Here is a 20676-nt window from a genome sequence, read left to right as displayed (position 1 = left end):
GAGCCTTTTTTATTATTATTATTGGTTCATACTAGATGAACTATGTATTAGGTTAGTTATTTACCTGAAGAAGAGATCAGATTGCAGATATCGAAACGGACTTTTACTGATTTCTTGTTTGACTGAACGATGGCAAATGTCTGGAAAATCCTGTTTCCTTTATTAATTGTTGTCGTCGTTATTAAGGAATCAATATTAGAGAAAACTATCAATAGAAATAATTACAACTGATTTGTACCATGTCAAAAAAAGATTAACAATGAATAATAAAACGAACTATAAAAGTTCGTTCATAATCGTTGGTTCTTGGTTAATATTATTTGGAGTTCAACAGTTAATTATGATTGAAATAAACAGATTCTTAGTTACTTTAACCAAGAAAAAATAATGTAACTATTCAACAAGCATAGCCTGGTCTTCAAGATATTGTAAATACAAATCAAAATTGTTATTAGAATACGAAAGATTACACTTTATATGTATATGTACATATATATTTCTTATATATATATATATATATATATATATATATATATAAGAAGTGTATTCTTGTTGTAAATAAATACAATATTCGACCTGAGAAGCCTACTTAAGTAAAAAAGTATGAAACAACTGTTGGACTTTTCCAATCTAAGTTATTTCGACAAAGAAGCGTTTGCCTTGTTGTGATGATCAAGAAATTAAATACATGGGTTAGTATTAAATTTCTAAAATGTTCAAAATCCGTCTATTTCAGGATATTGCAATCTTTTTTTCAAGTCTAAGTTATTTCTACCTCCATAGTAGCGTTTTATTTGTCGTCACGATCAAGGAAGTATTAAATGTTTGGCGTTAAAAATATATCTAACTCTAAGGAAACCTCGACCATTCCAACTGTCATCCTCCACAAGACTCGAAGGAAGAGTCAACATGTGAAACCCACCATTTTTCTGGAAAGGACTTCATAAATAGCTGACATCCACAATCGCGACTTCAGAAATTATGAGCCCAGGTGATTTTCATCTCAGTGAACTCGGATATGGACATTACTGTAACGACTGGGAGTGATCTAAACAAGCTTTGGAAACTGCAGCATCATATCAGGTATAATGAAACTCAGCGCACTACCAACAAAATGATAAACAAATTTGAAATCCATTATCCACCGCGCTGGATACGTGGCGTGGGAAAAAACGTGTTTAAATCCTGAGGGCTGCCATTATCGAGAATAAGCACGTGTCGAGCAAACCATGCCACCTCTACTTGTACAAGTTATTTTACCAAGGAATGAACATGACAATAACATTATGGGAGTAAACTAGTGCAATATTTATCAATTATAAAAATATAAATCAATTTCAAATAATCATCGTTACCTTATCACGATATCAACGAATACTCCATCCAACTTCTTCGATCCCAAATTGATTCTAATGTTAAGACTGATGTAGCGCCATTTCTCTAAGCATATATATGGGAATATATGGCCACATGTATAAATGGATGTTGTTGCATGCAATTAATATATTTACATTAATCCAATTCAATATCGTTTTACGATCTGGGCTCTGGAACTTGTTATTATGGCTTAGAATACTTTTACTGTTATCAGTAGAGATTTTGATTGACGCGGTACCGGTTAGACTAAGTTATTATATCTCAGATATCCAGTCATATTAAAACCTAGGTTCTTACTTTGTTGAGGCACTGATTTATTTTTGAATCTCTGTATGAAATATGTAAAGAGATTCAAGGATAAAGAGATTCCAAATCACGTTAGACTTAAAATTATTGTGTTTTAGTATTAGCTGAGGACAATAGGTATAATACTGTTAAAAATTAAAGTTGAAAGTAGGCCATTAGACGATTTTTGGCTATTTCTTTATTTATTTCTCTGTCAACAGCAGAATCAAAATATACATTAGATACAATTATACAATGTATAATTAATATTAGTGTATAATAAATACAGTAGGGAAAAATAGAAGTACAGTAAGTCAATACCGTACAATAATAAGTACAGTAGAATAAATGTTGTTTTTACTATTATTTTATCGTGACTACAAGACAATATTCGAACCTACAGTGATTTCAGCGCAAAACAACCTGAAAAAGAGCCTCAAATAATTATTAAACATGGACATGAAATAATATGTACCATTAATAGATCTACTTCCGATTCAAAATTACTATACGGCTACTTAATATTAAATAAAAACTACCTTTTCAAAAAGCTGTTGGAGCTATTCAATTAAATATTTTAGAATTTGAATATTTCATTAAAACTCATAAAATCTGTATCACTGCCGAATTCAGGGCCCCAAAATATTGCTTTAACCAAAAAGTCCATTTTTTCTTAAATGGATTAGGTTGTTTAAATATCTTCCAACGACCATCACTTATTTTCAGGAGTATTTAAGGTACTTATGCCACTTGATAGGACTTATGATATAGCATGCCTGTTATTTAATAGGAAATCACGTGCAATTGCTAGTATCTTATTAAGCTTAGTGGGGGTTTATTGGGTTTTTAAATTATGTTAAATGAAAAAGAAGCATAAATCTTTCAATTATTTAATGAATTATCTAAAACTTGGCTACATACAAACGATGAAAGTGAGTGTTTGTATTAAAGAGTAACATTTTTTTGGCATTAATACCTACAACTCTCGAAACAGCTTTGAAAGCATTACTAGGATAGTTCTACGATTCTAATAGTTCCTAACTCATATGACCCCCGGGTCACCTGAAGTTATTGTTACAGGACGATTTCAGGTCCTGCAAGCTTTTGGCCCTCACCCTCTATGAGCTCTCGGAATCAAAAGACAAAAGTTATTTGGAACATGAAGAGGAATCATTACATGGAGGCTAGAATGTACCCACTGATTTGAATCTGATTTTCCATTGAATAACAAGTATACATGTCCTTTATTAATGGCTTAATGGACAATCCTGAATATACGCGATATTCCAGTGTCCAATTCAGAATAATTGGACTTTAATTTTAAAGAGCAATGTTTTGAGGTCCTGAAGTCGTAGAGTGAAATATTATGAGTGCCAACGATATAGATAAATGTCTACATTCAACTTAGTGCAGCGACAGAAACATGAAACATTTATGTGTCTATTGAGAGCATAAGACACACGTGTGTCATATTTCAACTTTCTAGGACATCGGGAAGTTGAAAACAAAATATATTTCTTCTAGGGGTAGCAACCCCATTTCAACTCAACCCTTATAGATGTTTGATATTCATAAAATTGCTTTATGTTTTATATTTTAATAATGTGGCAAATTTCTATTTTATGAGAAGTGCTTTGACTTTTATATTTACTGAACCGATTACTAATTACGTTAATGTTACAGTGGGTATACAAAATTCATGCGATGTGACTTTTATTAACAACTTTATTTAAAGGCAACTTATTTTATTTGTATGTAAATGAATTGTTCACATATGTATTGCATTAATTACCACTATTCGCAGGAAGTAAGGCGGAAATCAACACCAATATCTTTTACTCCAGACCAGAGACACAAAGAGCTTTTTGTGGTCTTTATTTGTCATTCCAACCCCTATGGGTAGTTGATATTTATGAAAAAAGCATATTTTTATAATAAATCATGAGGAACATGTGTATTGAATGTCGTTTTCGTAGGACACCGAAAAGGTGAAAAATTAATTTCTTATAGTTGTTCTAACCCTGTTTCTTCCCTTATGGGTGGTCGATTCTCATGAGAGTTTTTTTTTTCTTTTGAGAGCACAAGACACGTGTTTCATACCGAAAAGTATAAAGATGAACGTGATTATTCTTAGGTTTGTAACCCCATTTCAACACCTATGAATGTTTGGTCGTACTGAAAATACATCAGTTTTGTTTAAGTTTCTGTGGTATCGGGAAATTGGAGAATTAGTTATGAGTAAATGAGAGACCCTTGACTTTTTAAATAGAGATAAATAGAACGTCATAGGACTAATATTATGGATATATCTAACATATATAAATACTTATAGCTGTTTACTACTTCATTCAAAGCATTGCGCTGTAGAATCTAAAACGCAATAATTATTTCTGTACAATTTTAGTTATAGAATAAGTTCAAGCTTAATCGTATCAACGTAAAAACAAGTACGGTGTTACTCGTAGATAATGTATAGCGCAAGATTCAGGTACCCAAGGTTTGAACAAGGAACAAGGTAAACCTTGAACTGGGAAATCACACACAAACTACGCTCACAATACGTTCTGAAACTTGGACACAAAAGGTGAGTGTACAATGTAGGCCTCGAGAGGCGCCTTCGGAAACTTAGTAACTCGTGTTTACTTCTTGTTTACTCTATCGTGAATTACACTATTACCGCTATCCCACCTCAGGCAAACCTAGTCAGCGTGCTTTTAGTACAAACTTGTGGCTTCTTTTTTAAATGTTGTTTGTCGTAAGTGTTTTCTGTTTTAATTGCTGTTTATAAAAGTTAAACTCTTATAAAAAACTATAATAAATGAATTAACTTAGACACACGTTATTAATATTGGAAGGTTCTAATAATAACTAACGTATATTTTTCCATGAAAAAATATATATAATACATAGATTTAAATAGGTTTGTTTCCTGAGAACTTAAATTTCGATGTGTCATAAATCGAGCTTTATAAAAAGAGGTTAAATTTAAAAGCAATACAAATGAAATGTAAACAATTTACATAATTACAAGGATAAATTTATTTATTTATTTTTAAATTGTTCCATATTTAAAAATAAAGCTCTGTGTTTTCATGATAATGAATAATTAGAACGTACAAGACAGAAGAGTCTCGTGATTTTTAACATGATAAAAGTCACACCAGAGTGCGATGAGTACAACACATACGAGAGAGTACGATTTACATGGGCACCAGACCCTCATAATGGGCAGTTAACAATTCATGAGTCGCTGCGTTTATCTCATGACGACGCATCAGTATATCTCAGTTGTTTCTCTGCTCGTATATTTCACCATTACCGTTTCTGTTTTATTTTATCTATTTAATATTACCTCCGACATAAATGGAAAATTAAAAATAAAGAACATAATTTGTAAAGATAATCTTATTCTACTTACTAAAGTCCATGCTTGGGTGAATCCTCTCCATTCCTCTAAGCACCTGATATGTAAGAATAAAAGTCGCTAAACAACATATCCAACGTCAAGTAGGCCCTAATACTGTATGTATTACAAGAATATGATCTCAATCCTAGACTTATCACAGACCGTTAAATTTATCCACAGTATCCTTGCTGACAAATGAATGAAAGGAGATCTTTGCATTCACCATAACTTATCCTCTTATTACCTCAATGTGTCCACCCCCTAAGCCAGTCTTCAAAGACCCCTCTCCAAAAATCTTATATCAAGGAAACTCTCATTTAGTTAACTAAAACCAGTTTTGCCAACCGTGAATGCAGGTGTAAGAGGACTCTTATCAATGGCAACAGAAAACCATTAACAGAGGATGTAACTTACAGTGTGTGGAGATACAGTATTTCTGAAAACATATAAGTATGCTTGCACCAAGAGAGTTCGAAAGTCATAGGGCGGATATGCAAATGAAACATCAACTCTCTGTGCTAAAATACTACACAATATCCACCAAATCTAGGTCATGGATTGTTTCCTCAATGTGATTTTTAGAATAGCAAAATATTAAACATGATCCCATAAGACCTTTTAGCAACGATCTCATAAGGTGATTATTAGGGAACTGAACACTGCTTTATAGTTAAAGCCTCTTCCTTTACCATGAAACGTTGTTGATGAATTGACGCAACCAGTTTATAACTTTCTAATGTTTGACTCTCTTCATATTATGTAGTGTTTTTCTTCAATAACAAAGAAACTCTTATCTATGGAGGGACATAAGAGAACAAAAGGGGTAATTTGATTGTAAATTTTATAAAAATTGATGCTATCCCAACCACTAAGAGAGTTTCATTCAAATGTTATGTTCATTGGCTAGTAAATTTATGACCCAACCTAGTAAATTTATACGAAACACAGATATTTTCCTAAAACGAGTATGAAAAAATATAAAGTTTAAAGGGTTATAAGAAGTATAACTTTGTGTTTTACGGACATAGCCTACATGACGATGACTTGCCTATATAGTCATTAGTGTTAGTATTATACGTATTTGCTTTACTTGAAGCCGAAAGGGAATTATTAGAAAAAATGTATACTTAAATAGTCAAAGCTAACTCCGGATAACACTTTTAAATAACTATTTTATTAAATATGTCCAATATAAACTGTTCACATAACACAAATTAATGTATTAAAGCTATAAATAATTGATATTTATAACGGTGCCTAACTAAAATGTAAATTTTTACAATAACAGATAACAGAAATAATTAGATAAAATAGAATAATTACTTCTTTTATTTTTATAAAAGTAACTGTACAAAAATATACGAGGAAAATTATTCATCTCCTTTCTTAAACTAACACTAAGTGAGTATCACAGAAAGCACCAGGTGAAGGAACGTGTAGGACCGCTCTGCACTGGTACACATTTAAGAGATATTGCGAGAGATACTTGTTGATATAGAAGTATTGGCTTCGAGCACATGTCACAATACGTTGAAAAAGCTTCATCGTTTACACCCGTTTATTTATAGAGAGTATTGTAGTTGTTATTTTGAGATAATAAGTATATAACAAGGAAGGAGTACGCCACATCACGCGTCACGTAACAGGCTTTTATTTATTTATTTCATAAATAAATAGGCTTTGATGAGGTTGCATGCTTAGTTTAAAGTCTATAGATCATTTAATTCTTGAGATGTCACGCGGAGAGAAGGACAGACTGAGAATCATACGAAACATTACTTTTTGCATTGTGACATACGCCATCATATAACAAGTTACAGACTACGTGCAAACTAACTTTCAAGCAAAATAAAAGCCTATAAGTGATATCTATATCAAGATACCTTGTAATCGTTAGGTTAAATATGCTAAAATTCACATTTTAAAATCTCATATGATCGTACTGAGAGTGTTTACAAATTTATAAATTATGCAATTTTCCTGTTGTCACAATCGTTACCTACAAGACCGACGTAAAAATGTTCGCTAACGCTCAGCTAAATCATATAGAGTGATAACCACCATCAATGAATTTGATATTGCCTATATGACAGTGTAGCTTCATGGAACGCTTCAAGTCTACAATACCACCGAGTTGAGTTCATTCTCAGGATATCATCCAGAATTACAGACATTTTGTAGACCCTTTAGTGATAGGCTTCTGAAGGATGGGCTTGTATTTAGGAAGTAGTGACGAACTTGTATATCGCGTTCTAAAGATATCCAAAATAAAGTATATATTATTTAAATTAAAGACAATAACATACAACTAGCAAAAACCTTCATACAATAATCAGGGCATTGATAAAATACGGATCCAGATTTACACCTGACATGGGAAATTATAAAATCTCACGAAAAGCTCGTTTTTTGGATGTGTTATTCACAAGTATCTCAAGCAAGTTCCCATACCTGAGTACGATAGGAAAATAAAAATATTACATTACAATGAATGATTTAGAGGCTACTCGGGCCAGACCACAGACTCTATCCAGCGCACAAAGTGAGCCACTCTGACGTAGGCGCCCGGAGCAGGAGCCATTCCGCAGTTCTTCGGGCCAAACGATGTGACGCCCACTTGTCTATTGAGACACGAGTCCAATCGGTCAGTTAACATCAACGGCCCCCCTGAGTCACCCTAGAAGTCAACGGTGGCATTAGTTCAGTGGATAAACTCAGGGATAAAGGTTTTGTTTCGTATTATAATTATTTACAGCTATATTCAAAAATACCTTATTATTAAGAAATAAGGCAATCTAAACAGGTATAATACATTATACCTCAACTACAATTAACACTTTATCAATACTTTATTAACTAGAGATGGTGTACATTATGCCCACCTGACATGTATCCTTGCCCGGTTCGCCCGCACACAGCATTGTCTGGGTGTCCAGCCCTGCCGGCAGGTATCTCTCCACTGTGCCCACCACTCGCTGACACTCCTCACTCGACAGGAACTTGAGGCCCACCTTCACTAGAGATGGGCTTGTTGGACCATCTAAAATATTTTGTGATTAAATAGGATTTAGGACAATCCATTATCAGTTTTCAGCGTAGATTGGATAGGTGTATAAATTTCATATCATTATCACTTAAAACTATAAAAGACTTTCGTCTTGCTTAAGCCATCAGTAGAGGTATGAACGCATAATACCTATTCAGTCACCGCTGTGACTCAATACAATTTTTCTTAAACTATTAAAAATTTCTTTTCGGAAAATTTTTTATAAACATTACTTGATTCGTTTCGGCCCCAGCCAGTTGCTACGCCCACGCCAGTCAGATCGGCCATACCCGTGTGAAGGCAGGCCGGCCTCACGTACTCGTCGAACACGGCCGCTCTGTCCAGACGGAACAGGACGATGTCGTTGTAGAAGGCGGGCGCCTTGTAGCCGCTGTGTACGATACGCTCGATGATCTCGAACTGTTGTGGCCGCGCGTCATCCTTGTCTGTACTGATGTCCAGGTCTCCCAGGCGCACCCACCGAGCTAGCCCACTGTCGACACACGGACACAGAGTATTCAGTTACCGAATCATTTCTTGAGAAAACCGAAACAACATAGCCTGGTCATAGTTTGTCTTTCAAAATGTCATGTTTTACAAATAAACATTACGAATATAATATGCAGATTCATCTTAATCTTAGATCTAGTATCAACATGGTGAAAGGCGGTGGGAAACAATGAACTTATTAATGTGGTGAGGGCACAGTGCTGTTGAGATTGAGGAGTACTAAGGACGTATCTCTTCTCGCAAGAGAGTATCCACACTGTCAGAAAATGGACTGGAGACTATTGTGAAGTTGTGCAAAATATTATACTTACTATCCAGTGAGCGAGCAGTGAGCAGCGCTAAGGACGTATCTCTCACTGATAAGAGATCCTCCGCACTGCCAGGAGATGGATTGTTTATCACCGTATCCAATGATTGCCTTTAACGAAATAAATATAATTACAAAATATATTAAAATCTAATTTAATTGACAGATAAATACTTTGATATTATTTAATTAATAGTACATAACTTTTTTATAATGATAAATATTTAATATGTGTGTTATTTACTAATATATTTACTTTTTATTTTTATTAGGCATTTGTTAGGATTTGTTTTTTTACTCTCATTTAATCTGGTCAAATGAATGGTAAGCCAAGCACATACAATAAAAAAAGGTTTTTCTGTTCGTTTACCCTTCGTAAAGCATATTTTTAGAAACAACCTCACACAGTTCAGGTTTGTTCCAAGATACTATATACTAAAAATCATTTCAATATCAACAGACAGACAACAGCTTGGCAATTTTCTACTTTTATTTGGTCTGTAAATTGATTATAATAATTTTAACTGAGTTAATAAAGTTATTACTCAAGGTCATCACTTATTGTTGTTTTCAATATAAGCAATAATTACTTTGTCAACTCTTTCCTTGGTAGTATAGATAGTAAGTCATATAACTGAGATTACTCATAATTAATATGATTTATCTAAATGATACATGCTACTTAAAGGGTTAAACTCATTTTAATCCACTAATGCAATTTAATTTTGCATGCAATTTTTAAACCACTAATCAAGTTCAGTTAAGAGGAATTTGAAAAACAATACGTTGAAATATGTCAATGTGTTTCACTATTAGTAATAGCTATACGGTTAATAAAGCAAGTTCAACATGATATTTACCATGTTGGTAAACTCCTTAGGTTTAGAAGGGGCGCCTCCGATCGCAAACATACCTCTGGGTTTAGCTGTGGTATTCATATTGTGTAGCTGTAAAAAATCAAATTCATTCAATTTTGTTAAAATAATACAAAATAATCATAAACAATTATACTCAAACATACTTACTGTAAGCAGGTATAATACATTACACTCTTACGTAGTATGAATATATGATATGAGCAATGTGCAATAATGACACTTTCAATGAATGGTTTTCTTTGTGTAAAGTATCTTTTAACCCACACTATAAAACATAGTTTTTTAATTAAACGAATAGATAGAAGGAAATAACTCGAATACTTGTAAGCTTAACCAAAAATGACGTGCACTATGATATATGGTTAGTAACCTACCAATACTAATATAGAACAAAAAGAGTGTGGTATGGAAATTGTAAAATAATGTATAGCATATGTTTTAACGTCGCAACTACAATTGATTTTCTTTGTTAAATATCTAGCTAATTTAATGCTAAATGTTCCTAAATAATATTATATTAAACAGCTATTCACAGTTCGGTTGTGCTTCACGGTCTAAGGTGTCAGACTTGGCTGGATTAGAAAACTCTTATTATCACCTTTTCTACAGCCTGGGATTACTGTAATTCTCTTGCAACCTCGATAAGGATTATGTTTAGTATGTCCAAGTTCAGGTCCACTTCCACCCCCCCCCCTGAAATAATTCGTACTACGTGTAGTACAGAACAAGTGTCATAATTATGAAGGGTGGGGTCGGCTTTATCCACTGGCTTGCTCAAGTAGATCATAAAACCGGTTGTTCCATACTGATAAATAATAATATCTTTATCCAGCCTGAAATATTCTGATAAACAATTTCAGATTATTGGACCTGATTGACCACATAGACTTTTTTGCACATAGTGTGCAAAAAAGGTATAGCTAATCCTAAATGTTTTTGAATCAACACATTTAGTTATCTCTTTCTAGTACAAAAATATAACACCTCCAACAAAATAATAACTTCTTCGACATTTTTGTAACTTTGACATTTTGATTAAGTTTTCAAACTAAAATATTATATATGTATTGCTAGACAAATGGAAATTGTTTTGTGGATGAAGATGGTATAATCAATTAGAAGGAAATATCTGGAAATGTTATAAACATGTACATAAAACATTCAAAATTTATTATTCAAAAAATAACTTCAAAATAAATTAACAAGGTTTGATTTATTTCATTTAAGAGCGAAATATACAAATTATTTTGATGAAATTAAAATATATTAAATATTTAAAAGCTATTTAGCTTCTTCTACGCCATATGCGCAGTACATGTTATTATGCATTTAATACTGCTCTACGTGTATCATATCTAAACCTAAGAAAACGTTATACGTTTACATTGCTTACCATTAATTTCCATATTATATAGCCCTGAACTGCGAATTGACTAATAACAACTGCGTACCGTCGTCAAGCAGTTTAAACTGTAGTCATACACTATAGGTAAACCGCTAACAAAAAAACCTTGGTTGATTTGAGTTCACGCAGGGTGGGGTAAATACCCCTTCGCCACCTCTCTATTTGATCAGCTGACTAATCCGGCTCAGTCGGTATCGTTCACTGCTGCGACCCGTTCAGTTGAACCGGTCAGTACAGAGTTACTAAGCCTTCCCGCTAGAGCGCGTTTTCCCGGTCATCGTGTTCAACAAAATGAACGACTGAACGGAATGACCAAGTGAACGAAAGGATCCGCTTGCAAAAAAGTGTTCGAATATAGGAAGAAACAACATATGTTACAGTAAATGGGTAGATATATAACAATAAATATATTGTTTCAGGAATCTAGTAAATGTAAATATATGTTATTACAACTGATTAATTGTATGTTACTAAATACATTACTAAATATTTTAAATGTTAATACTTATGAACAATGGACATGGTTGATTGATATGCCTTTGATTTATCATTAGGTTATTTCACTACAAATGTTTCAATAAATTATTAAACATCAAACAGACACATGCTCGTTTGAAAATAATCTATTTTTATGAATAACACATTTTATACATTTAACCGATTAAGTTCCCACCACTTTTCATAATACCCAGACTGACTATAAGTTTTAACGATTCATTAAAATGATATTACGCACACTACTGCCCAGAAAGCCTCCTCTCAGATCGACCGTGCACATCGCACCTATTATCGACCATGTGTTACCATATGATAACCTTTTAAATGCTAATTGGCAATCAATTATTAACAGCAGTAATGTAAATGTTTTTGCACTAAACCTTCAGAAAGTATATGGCGAAGAAGTATATAGACTTGTTGTCCCTTATTATCGCTAAACTTCTAACCTTCCTCACTATTTATTCTTATTTGGTTTGTCCTTCACTATAATTACCATAACTAATACTTCATACGATAGTGCAGCAAAACTAGATTTATACTCGGTTACGTATCATATCAATGTGACTTATCAATTGCCTGCGGTCACTGTTATCATTGCCATCCAGCCGGAGTAAAAATACATTCTATAACCATTAATTAATAATCTCAAAAATTACAAAACTACTATTTTTTTATACTTATAATATCATTTGTTCTATTATCAGTTTTGAGTTCCTATATTCACGACCAGAGCCTAGCACAGGCCCTAGGACCATGTAGGCTCTTCCCAGTTAATACTACTCTTCTTTTTTCAAGTTTTAATTGAATTAAATAGAATTGCTACAAGGTTTATATAATAAGAAATAACAAACTACGTATAAGTACCGTATTGTTACACTCTGACACATGGTTTCAGACGTTGTATTTATATGCATACGTTTGCTTCACTACGTGTATATGTACTCGTGTATGTGTTTTATTTTACTATTTTTGGGAAAATGAACCATTTTCATTTCATTTCACATACTTGATTTGGAAAAAAATATCAAATTTATTTAGTTGTCAGGCAAAATTTAACAAAACTTTCAAAGTGAACTGGTCTTTTGAAACACTCTGATCCGGATCACTCGTTCGAATTGAATGACACATCTCTTATGGCCACTGCCACTGCACGGCTAACCTCAAAAAATAACAATGTTTCCTGTATACATCTATCGCTACATTAATCTGTTTAATTAATATTTTACGCTTAGACTTCGACACTTGTATATGCCTACACACAAAACATATATAGATATAGAACAGGTAAAGTAGCTGCAGTGTAAACAAAACTGTGAGAAACGAGATACGATCCACACAGCTGATAAACATATACAAGAAGGTGCTGGTCCCACTCCACACCCCAACTCCCGCCGGAGGGGGGCCCCTCCTGCGCGGTACTGCTCAGAAATATGCTTCTGCGCAGGTTTCTTTAATAGCGGTTGACCTATAGTATAGTTTCGACTTTTAATAAGTCATCTTCTGGTGTCGGTGTCAATAAATGCGAGCATTATATATCTGAAATCATCATAGTTTAAAATTCATGAACACAGTAGGCTACACAGTACTAATAAACACTTCAGGAGTTGTCGTGTTTTCTGCCGGCCGTGATGTTCTATCATGTTTAATATTTACGTGTGATAGGCCTATCAAATGTTGTGTTTCTCGTACTATTTATTGATATATTCGTATACTATTTGTACTGTGTTCGTTAATTTTAATCTATCACGACTCCAGACGGATAATCCTCGCCTTTAATACTTATTGACACCGACACCAGAAGATGACTTATTAAAAATCTAAACTATAGAATTGTATGACTACAGTTTGAACTGTTTGACAAAGGTACTGTTATTACTTACTATGTTAGAAAACTCCTTGTTTTCTGAAAGCTTTCTTCCGATCCCAGGCAATTGGTTCAGCTGCATGAAAGCAAAGAAAATTAAATATTTCATATAAAAAACCTATACTAAAAACCTTTAATATTAGTATAGAATATTTGTACTTCAAATAATGAATGTTATTTTATTAACTGAACTATGGTGTAAACAATAGAACATAATGATGTAGTCCATAGAGTAAAATAATAAAAAAAATTGAATTAATAGAAATAGAAATATAGATACATATTTCTGAAAAAGTTATAACACTAGTGACTGATCTCGATTATATTTAATTTTTAAAGTTAACTCTTAAAGTTTACGATCTTAAAAGACATATTACTAGTCTATGGCTAAAGGTAAAAAAAATTAATGAATAATGTTAATAATTTACTTATTATCTTAGCTATTATATCTAATTCATTAATTTATTCTTAATGGTGATTTTTAAACTATTTGGTGAATAAAATTAATGTTTTAATACCCACCTGAGTAACAGACCGCTTTAATAACCCTCGGCGACCTTGCTGCTGGCACAGTACTTTTTGAAACTCGGCGCACTCTAAAAGTTCAAAAATAAAATATATATTGATTATCTATGAAATTTCACACATAAATACAGTTATAACTATGGAGTACATCTTCATCCTTTGTGTAATTAAGCTTTTTAAAATTAGGCTCCAACAATTAGTTCCAGAATAAGTTTTTCAGATCGTTCACTTACTTTTTTCAGACACTGAAACACGGTTTACTGGTTCCTCAGGTGGGCAGCATACGATGTGGGTTGTGGGGTCCTTCCAGAAACAGGAGACAAGTTTACCTCCACTTTGTAACAACTTTCTAGCTCCACGGCAATCCTTATCTCTCTTACACAGCCAAACCTTTTCTCCTTCTCTTCGGCACTCTTCATCTGCAATAAGTATTAAAAATGGTAAATTAATAGGCAGTTATTTGTGTACTGTAAAAATGTTTGAGCTTATTGAAATGAAGAGATATATACCTCAGAGGTATATAGTTCTTTAACTCAAGCTTCCTGATACTGTTTAGTTTTTTAGGCCTAGTGTATATCACAGTTGGGTACTATAAGAAATACAATTGTTGTTAACCTTAATTACAATCAAATTTTATTACTAATAAATCTATTCTTAACACAATGCCGATAAACTATCATTTTTTGTGAACTATGAGTTAGGATTAAAAGTTCAAAATCTATTTATGCTCATTTTTTAAATTGGGACAAAGTAGTATTTACAATTTCAAAATGTAATTTACAATTCCAATATTCATTGAATCCTTGTTGATAAAATGCAATTTTTATCAAACTTTTCCAGAATGAAGAGACTACTGCAAGAAGCAGATTCTCGTTTCATATTTAATGGAATAAACCCTACCATTAAATATAAAATCTCTTACAAAATCTTTCTTTCGAAGCAAACATTATGTTAATAAATATTTTAAGAAACAAAATTATTAAATGTATGGGTAATTAGCACGAATTCGGTTTGCAATCATACTAAGAATTTTACTTCATGAAATATATTATTTAACTTAAAACATTTATTAGAAGAACCATATTTTTATATGGTCCATTTAGTAGGTATGAAAAGCACGTTTATCTATTATAGCAATCGTGGATCTTTAATGTATATTTACCGTGCTACTTTAAAATTAATCTGTGATTTGACACTATGGATCTTTTTATCTTAGTCTACTAAGGTTTGTTTCCAATTTGTTATTATATTTAATGTTTAGTGTTGTGGACTGGTTGAAATGTATCTTTCTGTTTCTGTTACTTAGACTCTATCATACTGTCTATAACAACTCATTTTATTATTTCCCAAACACAAATTTAATAGGGAAATGTTTGCTAAGCTCAAATTTTGAGAAGGGCTACACCAAGTCAGCTAATTTCTTTTCGTAAAATATTCTTTGAAATCCTAGAAAGATTTATACAAATAAGAACATTAGAAAATTCCTTAAAATATTTTCGAATTTGGAAAAAATCGAATATTTATGTTTTATAATTCTAATTTGAAACATATATAGAACATATTAGAAATATATTCTAACTTACACTAAACTGAAAGGCTGAAACATCTGTTTACGTTTAAATTTTATAAAATAATAAGTATTAGTACCTACCTGCGGCTTTGCTCGTGATCCCTCTACATTGCTTATCATCAAATATCTATATATATAAAAATGAATGTTTGTATGTTTGTCCTTTATGGAATCGTGAACTATTGGACCGATCATGATGAAAATTTGTACGTATATGTATTTTTCCACGGAGAAGGTTTATAAGCTATGCCCATCCCTTTCCCGATTCAGGATTCCGCCCCACTGGTTACAGAAATACCCATAAGAAATGCATTGCAGCAAACATATGTTAACGTCTTTTCAAATTTTTAATCAGCTGTTCTTTGTAAACATATATTACACTTATAGTTTTAAAGCATAGAGTAAGCTTAAGAGAAACGACAAATTTTGTTTAAACTGTTTTTGCAATCACTGTTAAACATAGACTTTACTATCCAGATAATACAATTCAAATTTGACGTAAAAATTCACCTTTAACTGCAATATTTATTTAATATAAACCATGCTCATGCTTGATCAGAAGAGTAATGCAGATATCATAATTACTATCTTACGTTGGCTACAAATATAAAGAATGTTATAAAATCAACCTTAGTTGTTTTTTTTTTTTAAAGTATGGTTCTCAAAACTCCGTGTGTACATATTCTCTCGATCGAGACAACAAAGCAAGCTCAATCGTGGCATCGGAGATATAACTAATTTAATCTAAAATTTATCATCATAGTAAAAAAAAAATTTACTAAGTAATATAAGGACTTCGGTTCTTAAGATTTGCGTGCGAAGCCGTGGGTAACAGCTAGATAGAGGCAGGAATATGGTACATACCTTCATAATACGCCCAAGAGGCTCACGATGGAACGACTATCAATTATCTCAGCAATGTTTAGAATGTGATAGAAAAAGAATAAGTGAATATAGTGTACTGTTTTCAACGGGAAATTGCGTGCGAAGCCGCGGGCAACTTTTGCAAAAAATTATTGAAATGCGCAGCAAAGCGCGCCGGGCCCGCTAGTATTATATAAGTATTTGTTTCAACGATTTCAGTTACATTTGAAATATGTTAGAGCAATTTGAAGCAACATCAAAGTCAAATTTATACCTTATTTACAACTTTATTAGTGAAAGTATTTATTATTTAATAGGATGAAGTGAAAAATAGACGAAATTTCCTTTGATAATATTATATTGCTCAAAAAATGCTTTTGGTGTCTGGTCCTTTGTGATTGCAGTTGCAGTTACCCGCAGCTTCCCATGCAATTTCAAAGACTTAGCACGTGTAGGAGCACTTTTGGTTCCAGCGAAATATATTTCCGACGCCAATTTTAAGTCACCACGAGTAAGAAAATCTGTCAGGAAGTGTATATTTATGGCCATTTCAATTTTCTTTAGTCTTCGTATTTTTGTGCCATAGCTCATTTTACCTTATTTTCCGATCAAGGAAAACATATATACATACACAGGTCTGCGAATCCCACTTATGTCCAAAGGCAACTAAAATGGGTTTTATAACAATCTTTAAATTCATAAGTTAGATAGTAACTTTGTCTTTTATATTTGCATTACAGTACTGAACAAGCATGGCGTACTTAATATGCACTAAAGTTTACAGTTAAAAGTACATTTTTACAAAAATTTTAATGAATATTTTCTTACTGTGCTTAATAGTGGTTGCTGATTAGGTTGAAATAAGGTGTTTTTTCTATCAAGCTTATTCTATCTATGCTTTTACACTGCAAACGTAAATAAATTGAATGTTATATTAATTAAACATGTGGTTTTTCTGTCATAAAACAATGTTTACACAGAATGGCTTATTACATTTAGTAGGCTCTTTTGATCAATGCTTTACAACTTTAGGTAACCAAGATGGGATTTTTCGCTTCTTTAGAGACCGGCGGGACGTAACCTGGAGGGAGTTTCGAAATAAAAATAGGCATATATTCATGACTGATACCCTAAGATTGTCCATGTAAAATCTCAGTACAATTGGTTGAAATAAAAGTCACAAAGACAAATGTAATATGTAATTTTGACTCCATATTGTGGCAGTAACTAATCAAAAACACCTAATCATTTGCAAAATAATATTTAAAGTCTGTTATAAACTCAACTATCCGTGGACTTGCTTCATATTTCGATCTGGAGTTTTAACAGTGGTTTAGCTGAAGTCAGCAAAATTAACAATAACATGCCTCATCGATTCATTTTTCCCAGACTACAATCCGAAGAAAGACTATATTTCTATAACGCAATACCTTATAAACGGTTTTTGTTGAAATTTTTCGTGAACCTAATAAGGAGTCCTTCCTTTTACCGGAAATTAATTGGTGTTACAAAGAATTTCCCTCTAAACCGTAATATCTTCTCAGTTCTACGTATGTATATATATTTTCCTCATCGGGATAACAAGGTAAACTGAACCATGGCACTAGAAATATCTTAGATGAATCTGTACCTAGAAATATTTGTATTGTATTTGTGTAATACAGACGACGTGACTTCAGTGCTGAAATATTTCTTTTATATTTCTGATCTCTGTTTTTTCACATAGTCCTTACACGATAAACACACCTTTTTGTATATTCTTAAATGGCGCAAACACAATTTTATTGCAGTCTGATAAAATAGTTTAAATGCGCATACATTTTATATATAAATTCATTTTAGTCAGAAAATTGAAACCTTGAAAATCTATAGCTATTAAGGTTCTAATAGTCCTAATTATGTATACTTTATAAAAAATGTATATAAAATTATGCAATTCAATTATAGATATTCTTTCACTTCGAGAAAAACTGTCTTTTATTGAGTTACAAAAGTAAAACTTCGGAAACAATAGTAATGCAGTGCGTGGGGTCAAACCATTAGCTGAGGTATAACATTTAAATTAGTTTTAGACAATACTTTTGAAAGTACAATTCGGTGCACTGCTTGTTTTTAGTATATCGTTTTACTAGACAATATGAGAGAGTTAGCCTCCACTTCTCCCAAGGTGACATTACTGATATATAGAGCCCGCGATCCTATCTCATGGGGTCTTGAAAGGAAGCGGTACTTATCACCGGCTTTGTCTATCCTGAAAACCCTACAAAAAAACTTTGGATTTCAGAGCGGAAGTCCTTTTAGGACTAAGTGCAATAAGGGGTTTCCTCAGCTTCTTGTCCTAAGTAAAATAATGCTAAGAATAATTTGGTCATGTCTGCAACAATGAGTTTGCAAAGAGCTACTAGTAATAATGTAAGCTATACAGTTATCTATAGATTCATAACACATATGTTTGCTGTATGAAGAGTATTTTACCAATTTTATACACAATATTAACGTAGTAATCATATGGTATCAATCTGCGAATTTTGAATTTTAACAGTGTTTCAGCCAACATAACATACAAGAGCTTACAAAAATAAAAGAAAACCTACAAATTTCATATTATGAAAATTAGAAAATCAAATGTGTATCTATGCCTAGGTATTTGTTTAGTACACGATCTTATCATATGATTTTAAAGGTATATACTTACTAACTTTGTTTGTAAAAAAGAGCATAATATCAGATATACAATGCCTAGTAGTTTACCTTCATTAATTATGCGAATTTAATTCTACTATTATATAGTGTTCAGGAAAAATAATACTGTATGCCTCGTGACAAAAGCTATAACTATTATGATAGTCGTAAACTGAAACAAAATAATATGTAACCCTCCATTAGTGATGCAATCAGTTTATCATATGCAGCCTACATATGTTATATACAGTTTATGTATATATTACTTCCTGTAATGTCCACTAACACTCCAAACACATACACACAAAATGTATCTTAACTGTATGGTTATTTCATTCTTGACATTCACTCACAATCAAATAGGTTACTAGATTATTCAGGGTATCTCAGAGAAGTATCTACTTACTTTCTTCTCTAAAAGAGTTGGACGGGGTATGAACCAACTGGCAGTCAACTTGAACGACGAGTAGGACACATAGTTGCAGTGCGATACACACACAGGCGCACACTACAGCACCGCGCATCGTTGTGAAGTGGACAGTGGCTCTTACGACCTATGCATAAACCGGTTCCTCAGCTGTTATAATAGGTAGTGCGCTCCAACTGTTCTGACGTCACTACTTACTGTGATTCCCTGTATGTCACTGCAGTGATTTACTTACACGTAAATCCTATTCAACGTAGATCTATTTGTATATACATGTTTCTATTATAACTTAAACCTACACCTATTTTCGTGAAGGAAACAGGATTTTTCCGGACATTTGCCATCGTTAAGTGAAACAAGAAAACAGTAACACTACGTTTCGAGATCTGCAATCTGATCTCTTCTTCAGGTAAAGAACTAACCTAATACATAATTACAAACTAGGTTAAAATAAACAAATCTTACTAAAGCGTTGTGGCACGCCTGAGTCAGGAATCACAACCTGCATGTTGTATGTCAACTTCACTAACACTAAAGACATGCACTTAATAAAAAAAACTATACAAAACACTAATCATTAAACTAAACTACGGAATACAGGTCACAATATGTCTTCACTCGTCTACTAACCATCTACGACTGACCAGAGGGGGTAGCCAATGGTAATCGTGACGGCCGGCTAAAACAAGATGGCGGAAATACAAGGGAAGGGGAACAGGAATGGGCCCTTTCGTTATTATTGGTTCATGCGAGATGAACTTCTTAAAACCAAAAGTATCAAACGGATCGGATATTTGCAATAAACCAATGCGGAGTCACAATATGGTTTTAAGAAGTTCATCTCGCATGAACCAATAATAACGAAAGGGCCCATTCCTGTTCCCCTTCCCTTGTATTTCCGCCATCTTGTTTTAGCCGGCCGTCACGATTACCATTGGCTACCCCCTCTGGTCAGTCGTAGATGGTTAGTAGACGAGTGAAGACATATTGTGACCTGTATTCCGTAGTTTAGTTTAATGATTAGTGTTTTGT

The 20676-nt window shown here is 32.9% G+C and overlaps 1 protein-coding gene across 1 annotated transcript; it reads right to left on the bottom strand.

Moving 5' to 3' along the window:
• Positions 1-1841: 1841 nt before the first annotated feature.
• LOC124360341 (serine protease ami-like) lies at positions 1842-19765 on the bottom strand. Its single transcript, XM_046813890.1, has 9 exons — positions 19624-19765; positions 14335-14520; positions 14099-14172; positions 13593-13652; positions 9792-9878; positions 8936-9042; positions 8348-8607; positions 7951-8108; positions 1842-7745 (listed from the first exon to the last, which is right to left on the bottom strand). Exons 1-9 carry the CDS (start codon positions 19739-19741, stop codon positions 7572-7574), a joined length of 1224 nt encoding a protein of 407 aa, XP_046669846.1. The 5' UTR covers positions 19742-19765; the 3' UTR covers positions 1842-7571.
• Between the last annotated feature and the right edge of the window lie 911 nt (positions 19766-20676).

Source organism: Homalodisca vitripennis, chromosome 4 (genome assembly GCF_021130785.1).
Source record: "Homalodisca vitripennis isolate AUS2020 chromosome 4, UT_GWSS_2.1, whole genome shotgun sequence".
In the NCBI taxonomy this organism is placed as follows: domain Eukaryota; kingdom Metazoa; phylum Arthropoda; class Insecta; order Hemiptera; family Cicadellidae; genus Homalodisca; species Homalodisca vitripennis.
This window is presented reverse-complemented; position numbering and strand designations above follow the sequence as displayed.